The sequence below is a fragment of the Globicephala melas genome, chromosome 19, assembly GCF_963455315.2.
Source record: "Globicephala melas chromosome 19, mGloMel1.2, whole genome shotgun sequence".
In the NCBI taxonomy this organism is placed as follows: Eukaryota; Metazoa; Chordata; class Mammalia; order Artiodactyla; family Delphinidae; genus Globicephala; species Globicephala melas.
In genome coordinates this window covers 52,963,045-52,977,809 of record NC_083332.1, presented here as the reverse complement: position 1 = coordinate 52,977,809, position 14,765 = coordinate 52,963,045, and the positions used below count along the sequence as shown (strand labels likewise).

General features: G+C 46.2%; 1 protein-coding gene and 1 non-coding gene across 2 annotated transcripts in view; one reads left to right on the top strand and one right to left on the bottom strand.

The window, feature by feature from the left end:
• The window catches only part of WWOX (WW domain containing oxidoreductase), a 978,641-nt gene extending 965,285 nt beyond the window's left edge, over positions 1-13,356 (bottom strand). The window contains exons 1-4 of the mRNA XM_030863784.3: positions 13,073-13,356; positions 7,876-7,940; positions 4,933-4,990; positions 1,824-2,002 (exon numbers count right to left, since the gene is read on the bottom strand). Of these exons, the coding sequence (XP_030719644.1) occupies positions 1,824-2,002; positions 4,933-4,990; positions 7,876-7,940; positions 13,073-13,179 (409 nt within the window). The 5' untranslated portion in view covers positions 13,180-13,356. The remainder of the gene's footprint in view (positions 1-1,823; positions 2,003-4,932; positions 4,991-7,875; positions 7,941-13,072) is intronic.
• On the top strand, positions 2,757-2,830 carry TRNAA-UGC (transfer RNA alanine (anticodon UGC)). The gene has a single exon. It is a non-coding gene; the product is annotated as a tRNA-Ala (tRNA).
• Positions 13,357-14,765: the final 1,409 nt, after the last annotated feature.

The window sequence follows — 14,765 nt, the reverse complement described above, 5'->3', positions numbered from 1 at the left end:
ACCATCACATGTGACTGGACCACGGGCACCTACTTGCAGGGCCCACAAGAAAGATCAGGGACCTCAGGAAGGGGAAGCGGCAGCTGGGAAGAGGCACAGAGCTTGCCTCCGAGAGGTCCGAGGTCCACTCTGACCAACGACACATTTCTTCTCAATGCTTCAGAACCTCATCCTCCCTTCCGACCAGGATGCAATACCCAACTACACATAGCTCTTTGAATATTCTGGACCAGTGCCTTTAGTCCTGGATCATGACGTCATAGGCCTCACGCGGCAAATCTTCAGCAGAGCTTCAGAAGGCCTGCCATCTAACGTCAGACAGGGCCGAGTTTCAACACTTACGCACAAACCATCAATAGTCACTTATCTTACTTATGAAAGGAAGAAACTGTCTAGCCACGAGATTAAGGGAATGAGATCTTTTAGTTAATTCTCTGGTTAACTGAGTGTTAAATAAGAAGAGGTATTTTACTTAAGTCCTTATTTTTTCTTAATTATTCTACACTGTCTTGGTCCACACACTCACGTAACGGTAGTCAACGCCATCAACACAACACACTGTTTCCTGGACGACTGAGGATCCAGCTGTTACTTTTAATATAGCATCATCAGCTTTTCCTATCGATGACAATAGAATGAACCCCGATGTGATTCAGAAAACCGAACTGAACATATTCTGAGCCCAGGATGAGGTCTGAGAGTTGATTTTAAATAAGTCCCTTTCATTTAAAAAAAAAAATTCCATATGCTTCTTTGCCTTAATGGACAGGTACAGTCAAAAGTTCCGCTCTGGGACCGTAGCTTGTTAGATTTTCAACCCTGTACTATATAACAATTGATGTATGTCAAGAATGTATGTCACTTCCTATACGTGCCCTGATGATACCAGGGAATGCTTCTGCAAGTTCAAGAAGAGGTCACCGAAAATGAAGCAAGACAGAGAAAGAAGTGCAGGGGATACACAAACCGGTGAGGAGACAAAGCTGGTGAGAGAGAAGGCCAGTGAGGTGGGGAGCACCATGAAGGGTGAAAAGGAGCGAACTTGCCAGAAGACAGCTGAGCACAATTCCATGTTTTGTCTCTGTAAATTAACCTGAGGATGCGTATCCTTACTCAAAGCAGCTGGTTCTCACAGATTCAGACATTCATGTCAATGGACCAAAGCAAAGTAAGAATTAAATCATCTGGAGAGTGAACGCAGGAGCATCTGCTTTGCCGCAGCTTCTCTACCGGCCCATGAGGCTAAGGAGAGGACACCCCCGGAGCCCCTCCCTCATGACCGCCACCGCAGTTAAACGCAGGCAACCAAGAGGGCAGCTAATTCTCCGACTCTGCAAAGAAAGAAGATCCTGTTCTCCAAAGAAAATCATATTCTCCGTAACCAACGGACAGCTGCAGTGTCCTTTGTCCCAAAGCCCTGACACACCACTGTTCCCGATATTCCATTACCAGTCAGCGTTGGGCCGAAGAACCCAGGTAACTGGACCATGACCGCACACCACGCAGACCAGGTCAGAAACTCCTAGACAGAGCCAGCTGTCTCTCATCCTGAAGAACCAAAATAGCCACCATCTTCCGCTGAGTGTTCAGCTTTCAGAGAATTCAAGGTCAGCCCTGACACGGCCCTCCTTCCATGGAAACACTGGGACTGAAAAAGGGCCCAGAACTTTAATGACACGATAGCTGAAAAGGCTATAAATACCTTTTAAATTAGAGAACCACCAAACAAAGTTTTCTTATGGTTAGACTAAAGCAGATTTCATCATAGCAGTGACAAAAAAAATAATAATAACAACAACCATCGCTGTCAGTTAACAACCTACCTATTCCCGAATTCGCTCCGGTAACCACGACCACTTTGCCACTGAAATCCCGGCCCTGGAGGATTTCCATGGCGGTTGTGCTGCTGTCGTATCTCTGTCTGGTGGTTGGCTTCGTAGGATTATCGTCCACAGTAAATGCCAGTCTTGGGTCCAAGTAGGTAGTTCTTTTATTTATGTGGCTGCAAAGAAAAGGAGAAAGCAGTGAACCTACAGCAGTGAACACAGGCATTTATAATTACAAGATAATCTTATAGTTTAGGCTAGGCAAACCCCATTTTTCATGGACTAAAAAAGGCTTATTCTTAACCCCGGAAAGACCCGGGTCCATTTAATCTATCTTCTGGCCTCCAGAAGGATTATATTCCTGCCTAGAAAGACAGCCGTCGAAGCATTTTCTTCAGAACTGCCCGTAAAATAGGCTGTAACATACAAAGCACTGCCTTGTACCCTCAGATCTCAAACATGGAGTAGGCTTTGGGGTTTTTTTCTTTTAATTCATGTAAATGTGGCTATAAGATCCATCAGGCACTCTTGTCAGTAGATTTCAATTAAATCTCTTATGTGCAAGGGCCTAAGAAGATTGGTAAAGAAGTAGAAAACTCAAAATGATGAAAGACAGTAAATATGAAACCAGCCAACTACTGAAATTCTAATAATTTTCATTATAAGGCTGTACTCACACACTGTAGTTTTGGAGTTGACTGAAATCTTGTAGAAAGAATATTAAACTATACTGGTAGTATAAACAACATATTAAAATACATCAGTACAACCTGTTCATACAGATGAATAGGCTGCTCCTTACAGAGCAGGTTTATTTTTTACATTTTAAAGGTGATCTCGGGGTTTGAGATAGACCTCAAAATATCTTGAAAACTATTAAGAACTCTCCAGAAAGAAAGATTTCATGATTTAAAATGCATTTGTGGGAATTCCCTGGCAGTCCAGTGGTTAAGGACTCAGCACTTGCACTGCCGAGGGCCCAGGTTCGATCCCTGGTCGGGGAACTAAGATCCCGCAAGCCCCACGGTGCAGCCAAAATATAAATAAAAACATTAAAAAAAAATGTATTTGTAACATGTATGTGTGTGTAAAATTATACACAGTTTAAAATCAATACTCGTCACCCCATAAACACTAAGACTCAAGAATAATCCAACTTTCATTTTACTTATAACCACAGATGCCAGATAAGCATTTTGACTCCAGTGTCTTACAGAGGACAGAGCAGGGGGGGAGCCGGGTCACCCTGGCTCACAAGACCCAAATGTGCATCTCTCTTCCCAACTCCTCAGTGACTTTACCTCGGTCGCTGGAAATAAGCTATAGGGGAAGTACTTATACCACGGAAACAAATATGGGCTTTTCCCCCCAGGGAACTGGTTGTTAAGCATTTACCAGCACACCTCTCTAACGGGATCAGAGTGGGGAAATGACTGGCCAGGCAGCCCAGCGCTTGCCTCCCTTAGGGCATTTCAGGGACTGAATGAGCTGATACTACAGGTATAAGTTGGTTAGAACATGCCTGGCTCATGTTAGGTGCCAGATGCGTGGTTACTGTTGCTGTTTGTTACTGGAATTTATTCCAAGGATAGTTTTACAGAGGAGGATGCTCTTTATAATTACAGGCATACCTTGGAGATACTGCATTGCAGGGTCAGTTCCAGACCAATACAATAAAGTCTGTGTCAGGCTTCCCTGGTGGCGCAGTGGTTAAGAATCCGCCTGCCAATGCAGGGGACACGTGTTCGAGCCCTGGTCCGGGAAGATCCCACATGCCGAAGAGCAACTAAGCCCATGCGCCACAACTACTGAGCCTATGCTCTAGAGCCTGCAAGCCACAACTACTGAAGCCCATACACCTAGAGCCCATGCTCCACAACAAGAGAAGCCACCGCAGTGAGAAGCCTGCGCACAACGAAGAGTAACCCCCGCTCGCCCGCTGCAACTAGAGAAAGCCCGCGTGCAGCAATGAAGACCCAACGCAGCCATAAATAAATAAACTTAAAAAAAAAGTCAGTGTCGCACGCAATAAACCGAGTCACACAAATTGTGTGGTTTCCCAGAGCGTATGAAAGTTATGTTTACACTACAGTCTATTAAGTGTGAAACAGCGTGTCTAAAAAAATATACACACCTTAATTAACAAATACTCGATTGCTAAAAAATGCTAACCATCACCTGAGACTTCGGTGAGTCACCAACGTTTTTGCTAGTGGAGGGTCTGAAATATTGCAAAAATTACCGAAACGTGACACAGAGACACGAACTGAGCAAATGCTACTGGAAAAATGGAGCCAAAAGACTCCCTTGAGGGGGAGTTGCCACAAACCTTCAATCTGTAAAAAACGCAGTATCTGCAAAGTGCAATAAGACAAGGTCTGCCTGTACAGAAGCCAGATCACAAGAATTTAACAACATCAATGCCCAGTAGGTAATTTGATAAATTACAGTATATCTATACAAAATAATACTATATAACCGTTAAACATCATTGTCTTCAAAAATTTATAAAGATATGAGAAAATGCTCATAAGAATTATGTAGAAAAAACAGTTTACCAAACAGTTAGTGCAATACTTTTTTTTTTTAAGCACTTATATAGAAAGACTGGAAGAAAAAAATCCAAAAATTGCTAAAAGCAGTTAGTCCTGCTGATAGGATTACACTTATACACTATATAATATTTTCCTACAGTCAATGTATATTCCTTGTACAAAAAAGTTCCTATTAAAAAGCAGGATGGAACTTCCCTAGTGGTTAACAATCTACCTGCCAATGCAGGGGACACGGGTTCAAGCCCTGGTCCGGGAAGATTGCACATGCCGTGGAGCAACTAAGCTCGTGTGCCACGACTACTGAGCCTGCAAGCCACAACTACTGAAGCCCGCACGCCTAGAGCCCACGCTCCACAATAAGAGAAGCCACCGCAATGAGAAGCCCACGCACCGCAACAAAGAGTAGCGCCGGCTTGCCACAACTAGAGAAAGCCCACGTGCAGCAACAAAGACCCAATGCAACCAAAAATAAATAAATAAATGTATTAAAAATAAATTAATTAATTAAATAAAAAGCAAGATGGCTAAGAAGTTTTTTTGTAGACACTTACTCGACAAAAAACATTTGTCCATTCTCATCAGTTTCTTGTTCCCATCCATAGGGCAAATCTGAAACACAGAAGGACAACAGGTCTATGTGGGGGTGGGGGTGGGGGTGGGGGTGGGGGTGGGGGTGGGGTGGGGTGGGTTAAACTGAGGCCCCTGCCCTTCCAGCCCCAGCCCTATCCCACCAGACCAGCAGGTCACGTGCTCCAACTATGGCAGGTACAGAAGGCCCATTACCCCAACCAGACTCTACATTCTGCCTCTTGCTTGGAATTAACACTATTTCATTCTTTTTTTTTTTAATTTTATTGAAGTATAGTTGATTTACAGTGTTAACTTCTGCTGTACAGCAGTGACTCAGTTTGACATATATTATTTTTCATATTCTTTTCCATTATGCTTTATCACAGGATATTGAATACAGTTTCTTGTGCTATACAGTAGGACCTTGTTGTTTACCAATTCTATATATAAGTTTGTATCAGCTAAACCCAATCTCCCAATCCATCCCTCCCTCACCCCCACCTTCACAACCACAAGCCTGTTCTCTATGTCTGTGAATCTGTTCCTGTTTCGTAGATATGTTCATTTGTGGCATATTTTAGATTCCACATATAAGTGATACCATATGATATTTGTTTTTCTCTTTCTGAGTTACTTCACTTAGTATGGTAATCTCTAGGTCCATCCATGTTGCTGCAAATGGTATTATTTCATTCTTTTTTATGGCTGAGTAATACTCCTTTGTACTGGGTTGGCCAAAAAATTTGTTTGGTGTTTTCCATAAGATGACTCTATTAGTGCTTAGTTGTCTAACTTCATTCGAAACAATTTTGTTAGACTGTACTGTGACAGCCGTCATAACAGCATGCCTTTTAAAAAAACATCAAAACTGGTGAATTTTTGTGTAGCCATTTTAATATTGAAGATGGAGGGGAAAAAGCAACATATTCAGCATTTTATCCTTTATTATTTCAAGAAAGGTAAAAACGCAACTGAAACACAAAAAAAGATTTGTGCGGTGTATGGAGAAAGTGCTGTGACTGATGGAATGTGTCAAAAGTTGTTTGTGAAGTTTCATGCTGGAGATTTCTCACTGGACAATGCTCCATGGTCGGGTAGACCAGTTGAAGTCGATAGCAATCAAATCGAGACATTGAGAACAATCAACATTATACCATGCAGGAAATAGCCGATATACTCAAAATAGCCAAATCGAGCGTGGAAAATCATCAAAAACCAGCTTGGTTACGTTAATCGCTTTGATGTTTGGGTTCCACATAAGTTAAGCAAAAAAAACCTTCTTGACCTTATTTCTGTATGCAATTCTCTACTTAAACGTAAGAAAAATATTCTGTTTTTAAAACAAATTGTGACGGGCGACGAAAAGTGGATACTGTACAATCATGTGTAAGGGAAGAAATCGTGGGGCAAGCAAAATGAACCACCACCAACCACAGCAAACCAGTCTTCATCCAAAGGTGATGTTGTGTATATGGTGGGATTGGAAGGGAGTCCTCTAATATGAGCTCCTTCTGGAAAACCAACGATTAATTCCAACACGTACTGCTCCCAGTTAGACCAACTGAAAGCAGCACTCGACGAAAAGCATTCGGAATTAGTCAACAGAAAACGCATCATCTTCCATCAGGGTAATGCAAGATCGCATGTTTCTTTGATGACCAGGCAAAAACTGTTACCGCTTGGCTGGGAAGTTCTGATTCATCTGCCGTATTCACCAGACACTGCACCTTCGCATTTCCATTTGTTTCGGTCTTTACAAAGTTCTCTTAATGGAAAATATTTCCATTCTCTGGAAGACAGTAGAAGGTACCTGGAACAGTTCTTTGCTCAAAAAGATAAAAAGTTCTGGGAAGATGGAATTATGAAGTTGCCTGAAAAATGGCAGAAGGTAGTGGAACAAAACAGTGAATACGTTGTTCAATAAAGTTCTTGGGAAAATAAAAAATGTGTCTTATTTTTACTTAAAAACCGAAGGAACTTTTTGGCCAACCCAATACCACATCATCTTTATCCATTCATCTTTTGATTGACAGTCAAGTTACTTCCATGTCTCGGCTACTGTGAATAGTGCTTCTATGAAGATAGGAGTGCGTGCAGCTTTTTGAATTACGGTTTTTTTCTGGATATATGCCCAGGAGCAGGACTGCTGAATCATATGGCAACTCTATTTTTAAGACTATTTCATTCTTGGGAATTCCCTGGCAGTCCAGTGGTTAGGAGTCCACACGTTCACTGCTGGGCCTGGGTTGAATCCCTGGTCGGGGAACTAAGATCCTGAAAGCCATGTGGCCAAAAAATAAAATAAAATAAAATACTATTTCGTTCTTGATCATTCTTCAACACTCCATTCAGCTTCTGCTTTTCACAAAACCCTTACTGGTTGCTCCAACCAACATGAATTCTCCCTTGAATGAATTCCCAGAATGTTATCTACGCTACAGCAGGCACCCAATACCATTCATATGCTGACTTGTGAAGATTCATACTATAGACCGGTTGCATTTTTTTCCCAAGGGCACATGTTGTCTTTTCAAATGGACCCTCAACCTCTTGAGAGCAGGGACCTTCTTACACTTCTATTCCATGCATGACACACTTACTCAGAAGCACCTACAAGTCAAGGCAAGCTTTACGGAATTCTATCAAACGCTGATATATTTAATTCCAGGATAGGAACCAAGACCAACTTTACAAGCAGTGCAACTACGGAAAAATCTAATGAACTGTGAATTCAAGGCCCCTATTATTTTAATACCTTCTTATTTAAGAAATCATCCTAAGCACTCCACCCCAAGAGCTCATCACTTCCTTCTACCGAATCCTACAAACTCCCCAGAGGGAGAGTCCAGTTCCTGTGACAGTTTTCCCATCTCATTAATGCTTTAAATACAAGGGTCTCTGCTTTATGACGACAACATACAAACCTCCTGCTATTCGCTTTCTTTTCCCAGTTTTCGGATGTTCCCACTGAGTCTTCTCTTCCGTGTGACTGTTAAAAAAAAAAAAAAAAATCCACGGAATACGTAGTAAGTAAAAGTTACACTTCTAAAAATTAATCAATGGCATTAAATTTTTTTTGTCCCCCACGTGATACTCTCTCAAGAGTACTCAAGTCAGACAGTCAGAAAGAAATATTCAGATTATAAATGTTACTGTTTGCATCAGGTCAAATTCTCTACTTTGGAAGCAGCAGCAGACTGGGAAAAATCTCCCGAAAACCTGTATCTGTTAGCTGGTGGTGAAGCCAGAGGAAGGGGACTTGACCCCAACTGGGGGTCAACTCTAGGAATCTCGCTGAATCACTCAAAATACCTAGAGATGTGTTTCGTTTTGTACTTGTTTTAGTTTTCGTTTTAGTTTTATTCCAGGATAAGTTGAAAAATTTCAGTCAAATTTATAATGCTGATATGCATGTACCATTTAGATATAACCTTAATCTTCTTAAATGTTTATTCTTTCCACAGATTTAACTTCAAAGTGTTTTTTAAGCACTGATTCCTAATTTCATCCAAGAGGGTAAGGCAGCTCCGTAGGTCAGTCACTCACCTTTGGAGCCTCAATTTCCTCATCTGCATAATAATCCTAGTATTCATCTGAGGAGAATGCTAGGAGGATACTGTAAATAAAGGTTTGAACACAGTACTTGGCATAAAAAGCCCTCAAAAGTTCTATTATTTTCAACAAATCAAATATACAAACTAGTCTGATTTCTGCGCCAAACTAGCATTTCATCTCGGAAGAGCACACACAGTTATCAATGAAACCATGGGCCAATAACAGACTAGCAACACCTGTCAACAGCTGATCCAGTGTGGAGAAAAACATAAAATTACTTAATCAAGGAAACAGCTGCATGTTTCAAGAGGCATTCAAAGTTCACATGCTCAGGCCAAAGTAGAAAATAATACTTAATCACTGACAACCAGATGATAGAATATTCCTTCCCTATCCATGATTTTAAAGAGAATAAATACAGAGAGCTTGTGAACGCTCTTGTAAGACGTTGCACGTCAAAAGCAGGGTCTTTCCAGGAACTGCTGGCTTCTGGTGTTTCTGCAAACTAACGGTGGCCAGTACAAGGACACAGTGGACACTGGACTCAAAAGGCCAAAGACCTGAGCTCCTGTACTGCCTGCACTCAGTGAGCCAGTCTCCCTAGAAGCACATCCACCTCACAGAGCTGCTGCAAAGGTAAGAGACACCATACCTGGGACAGCGACTGGTGAACCATTAGATCCCTGTACAAACAGAGGGTATCAGCAAGGACCAACTCCCACCTGTGTTATCGCCCCACCATCAAACCCTGACTGCAGAAAGGAAGCCCAAACAGGAGTAAGAACCAGGTTACATTTGGTAATTTGGATCCCTTGGAGAAGTTTTTCAACCTCCAGCCTCAGTTTCCCCATCAGTACAAAGGAGAAAATTATGGCCCTACTACTTGGGGTCATAGAGGACTCAGTGAGTAACATGTGAAGAACTAAGAACCGTGGCTTTGACAGAAAAGGATTATTTTAAATAAACTTTTATATAAAAATTAATTAAAGGGTGTTCCTTTCTCATTGTAATCTAAAATGACTTTTTAATGAACAGAAAATTACAACACATGTCCCCAAATTACCTTATTCTCCTTTAAACAGAAGCCCTTTTTTTTCTTTTCTTTCAGTAAGCTTTTTGTCATTTAAAAAGATAATTAACAGTGATCTTAATTTAAAACAAAGGGATCAAAGTTAAATTCACACCACATTACAGGGCTATCACTTTCAAGTATGCTCCTCTAAGTTTTTTTTTTTTTCCTTCCTTAAGCATAGTTTCTTGAAGTTAACTGGGAGACCCAGAGCCACTTGTGGACAGGGGCTCGCCTCCCATCGGGGCAGGCCAGCCATCCCTCTGCTGCCAAGAGGCCCAGGCTTCAGAATAAAAGGGGGGCGAGAGTGGAGGACCCAGGACGGCCCAGGCGACGGCATCCACAGCCCCCATCCCCTGGTTAAGGCAGAGGAGCTTCTCCGGACCGTGCTAGGGAAGGGAGAAAGGCTCATCAGCTCTCTGTGGTAACAGGTCTGTCCTCAGCAGCGTGAACGTCCCCTCCATGGGAGCCCAGCCTGGGGGGCCTTGAGCCAGGGGACACGTGTGTCTTTGAGGTCTGAGTGCACCCTGGGGAGTGTGAGGGAGCCTGAGGGGTTGACAGAACCCACACAACAGAAGAGGGGTGAGACTACGACGGGGTTTCCCACAAGACCCCAGAGGCCTGGTTGGGAGCTACAGCCTCTGCCCTTGGGCACAACCCTGCCACAGTGGGATGAAGACCATGGAAAAAAGGAACGACTGCAAGGGCAATCTATCAGCCAAGTTGCCCAGACCCCAGGGGACAAGTGACCTTCTAGAATCAGGAGTGAAAAGAAGGATCAGGATGCTTGCAGGTCAGGAGAGATCAAGGGGGACTGCTGGGAATCCAGGGTCAGGATGGGTCGGGGGCATCCTTCCACCCCAAGCCAAAGAACGGAAGGCCAGTAGGACAGGAGAGAGAGTCTGGAGAGAGGTACTCCCACCCCCCAGCTGGGAGCCCGCCAAGCCTTGTCACCACAGTCAGTGTAAACAACAGGGCCAGATACCGGGGTGGGGGGCAGGAGGCAGAGAGGGGCGTACTTTTCAGAGACCGCATAGGCGCCACCAAGTCCCCTGGCCATGGGCTCCCCGGAAGCTGTCAGCAGAGCTGGCTGGGGCGTGTAGGTCTTACCGAGTGAAAGAAGAGCCCCAAGCCCAAACAGTGGATGCCACCCAGGAAGGCAGCAGATGGGAAAAGCCACCCAACACAAGGTGAGGTGCAGGAGGCAGGGTTAGCGAAGGCGAAGGGGCCTCCAGACCGAACGCGAGGTTCCAGGCGAACTTGAAAGGAAGCCAGGGAGCTCTGGGGGCAGCGGCCAGAAGGGAACAGGCCCCACCCAGAGCAGGGGCAGAGGAGCCCCCCGAAGCCGGGAGGTAGGCCGTGCGCATCTTCGTGTCCCCAGGGCCTAGAACGCCACCTGCCCAGGGAGGCCCGTGGGAAACCTTCCCTAGATGAGCTAACAGATTCGTTCCCTGGATTTACTTTACGGCGCCAGGATGCTAAGCATGGGGGATACAGAGGGGAACGAGAAAAGGTCCCCGCCCTCACGAAGTTGACAACGTGGGGAGAGACAGAGAGCAAAACAGGGCCGAGTAGAGCGTAGAAAACTACAGACAAGGGAGAGCAAAGTGGTGGAAGGCAGGCACGGGGCCGATGCAAGGGAACGCTCTCGTGGGCAGTGACATTTAAGCTCAGCTCTGAGGGATGAAAGAGCGCTTCAGGCAAAGGCTGAGGCAACAGCAAATGCCCATTCACGAGTTGCCCGGGGCCCGCCAACTGCCCCCTGGCTCCCTGCTGCTAGAAATGCCCCTTCAATTCTCCAGAGCAGAAATCATCCTTCTAAAGACACAAACCCGAGGTCACTCCCTGGCTCCAAGTCTTCAGTGGACACGTGGGTCCTGCTGACAGAGCCCAGATCCTCCGAGGCACAGAAAGGCATAAACCAACTGTGCCCTTCCTTCCCACCTCAATCTTCATGTTCCTGCACCACCGCACAGGCCGGGCCTCTGTTTCTTCTACCTGGGCTGCCCTCCTGCCCCTGGACCTGCCCACTTCTACCTGTGCTCTAAGGCACAGCTCAGGTGCCCACTGCCCCAGGCACCTCACCACCTACCCACACAGCTCATGCTGAACAGGCTGCCGCTCACTACACACACTGCGTGGGGACCACGTCACTGCACGTCGCTCTGTCCTATAAGACTGGGCACTCATGAAAGTGACAAGCGGTCTTATGTTTTGTACTTTTTTTTTTTTTTGCCGCGACGTGTGGCATGTGGGATCTTAGTTCCTTGACGAGGGATCGATCCTGGGCCCCCTGCACTGAGGATGCGGAGTCTTAACCACTGGACAGCCAGGGAAATCCCAACGAGCGGTCTTATTTATCTCAGTAAAACCAATGCCCAGCAAAGAGCCTGGCACAGGATACATTCCCAATGTGTCTTGAATGAACTCACCAAGGTCGTTTCCTCCTGTTTTTCTTTCTAGCAAGCCACCGAAGGCAGCAGAGGCTCACAACCTTGGGCAGATTAGAATCACGTGGGAAGGTTTCACAACCTACCACTAGGGGCGGGAGGCGGGGCAAGAAAATTAAATGAGAATCCCTGGAGGTGGAAGCCAGGAAAAGATAGTTTGTTTCCCAGGTGTTGAAAATCACCGATTTACATCCATGTTTCTCAAAGCCGTAACTGCCTCAGCTGGAAAGCTTAAAAAATAAAGAATCCCTATGTTGGCTGCCTGCTGCATGAGCGTCTCTGTGGAGACCCCAAATCTATAGTTATGATGGTCCCCAGGTGATTCTAATATCAGGCCTGGAAGGTGCTGTCACAGCTGCAGAAATCAGCAAAGACTAAGAGTTATCCAGCATTGAGTATGTTTAGGCCTGTGCTAAGCCTTTACGTACAGGGCCTCAACTAAAACTCCAACCAACGTATTTAGCAGATAAGAAACCCGTGACTGAGAGTTATTCCAATGGCCCAAGGTCACACAGTAAGTGGTGGGAGAAAGGGTCTCCTGGTGTTTCCAAAACTTTCCTGAGAACTATAGTAAAGCTATATTAGCCATTTTATATGTATACATATATATATACACACATAGTTACACTAGGACACTTGCTAAAAACACACACTCCTAGGTCGTCAACCCAGACCCCCCAGAAAGGAGCGGGGCATCGGCATTTTTTTCTGATTTTGGGGGGGCAAAGGGAATGAGGCCGGTCTGCCATCCTTGCACCGTGCAGCGCTGCCTACTGGGCAGCAGAGGGCGCGTATGAGCGCCGCCAGGTGACCCCCGCTGGACCCAGGGCCAGAGAGGGGGATGGCCCGTCCTCAGGACCCCGGCAGCCTTCCCTCTGAAGCTCTTCAACCATGACTTCCACTTCGCCCTCCCAGGCCAAGCCTGAGCGCGAGCCCGCGGCCCTCCCCGCGCAGGTGGCATTCGAAGGCAGCGCGGAGTCCCGAGCAGGTGAGCGGCAGGGTTCCAGCTGCGTCCGAAACCCGGCGGCCCCCCGGCGGCCCCCTTACTTGGCATAGTAAACCCAGCCGTCCTTGGTGGTTCTCTGCTCCCAGCCCGGGGGCAGCTCGTCCTCGCTGTCCGTGTCGTCCAGGCCTGCGTAGCGCAGGGCTGCCATGGCTGCAGAGAAGGCGCCCGGTCACCCGCTCGCTCGCCCGCTGCCGGGTCTCCGCGACCAGAACTCACTCCCGCTTCAACCGAGCGCCGCGCGCCGCGAGCCCCGAACGCCCGCGCCTGCGCACTGTGCCGCCCGGAGCCCCTCCTCCGACTCGGCAGGTGAATCCAGTCTCCGCAATTGCGCAGCTGCCGGAGTCAAAGGAGGCGGGGCCTGAGAAGACCTACGGGGAAAGAAGCCACGAGCTCGCACGGCCGCTCGGCTGGAAGTAAAAGCCGGTTGAGAGCTCCGTGTCTCTGGAGATGGAGTCGAGCTTCGACACCTCCCAGCCGCAGGCAAGGGGGCGTGGGCATCCAGTCACGGTCCAGGACTCCGCCCGTTGCTGGGCGACCCGTAATCACTTCCGCGTTGTTCTAGCCAATCCCACAGGAGCTACAGCAATTGGGCATCCTGGGAAATGTAGTCCAGACCCTGCAGGAATAGAGCGTGGCGCGGAAACGAAGGAGGCAGCTGCTGGCTTTCTGGGCTATAGCCTCTCCTTTTTTTAGGGCATTCGGAAGAATGAATGTTCCTGCTCAGACACCTTCCAGAGCGTTCCATGACCCAGGCTGATTCACAAACTTTGTTGTGCATGTAAACTCAACGCAGTAAACAGTGGGAAACATTAAAAACACAAATTCCTGCACCTTCTGATGCCCAGTCCTGGAGAAGTTTCTTCTAGCCACAGCGTGGTTCTGTTGATAATAAATGGCCAACGTTTATGGAATTTTCCAGAACATTCCCTGCTTGGAACTTGCTGCCTAGCTCATCGTTACAGGGAAATCTACTGACCGTGATCTCTCTGGCCTAGGTTTCAGAAGAATGCAAGCCTCCGTAGAGGAATTATGTATTTCAAAGGGATGAAAATGGGGAGAAGGGATTAGCTTTTTATTTTCTTCAAGTCTTGAGACTGATATTGCTTTGGGATTCCTGCTCTGCATGCTCTTTAGGGGAGACACTTGCTTTCCTTTGAAGTTGCCCAACCAAAAGCTAACTTAACGAAACCATATTTCAGTTTTAACAGACCCACTATCCCAACTCAGATCTATCACATCACTCTTTCCAAATTCATGTACATTTAAGTGAGCTACTATTAATCTGCTGCCTTTCTGCTTATCCCAATTTAACCCCTTGCCCCTGTCACCCAAGCCAAATTATTCCTTTGATATGAACAGGAAATTAGGTCACAAAATCCCCTAATGGTGGAGAGGGGGATGCATAGAGTCAAACTGCTTAGACTCGGTTTCTCCAATGATTATCTTCAGCCTGTGCTCTGCTTCTCAAGGACCTACTGCTTAGATTTATCGCCAGAGCCTCAGCTGGCACCTGTTGCCTATGACTTGGCATCATTCCACAGGTGGTGATACAGTATGGTGTCTTCCTCAAGCTGGGTAGTGCTCCGCTTGGCAGGATTCTCAACTTCTTGTTCAACCCTCTGCTCTTCCTACCACTTTAAAAGTTCCTCTAGGCTTCTCCTGCCATGGACACAGGGCTCCTCAACTTCAACACTACTGACATTTGGGGCCACATAATTCTTTGTTGTGGGGGAC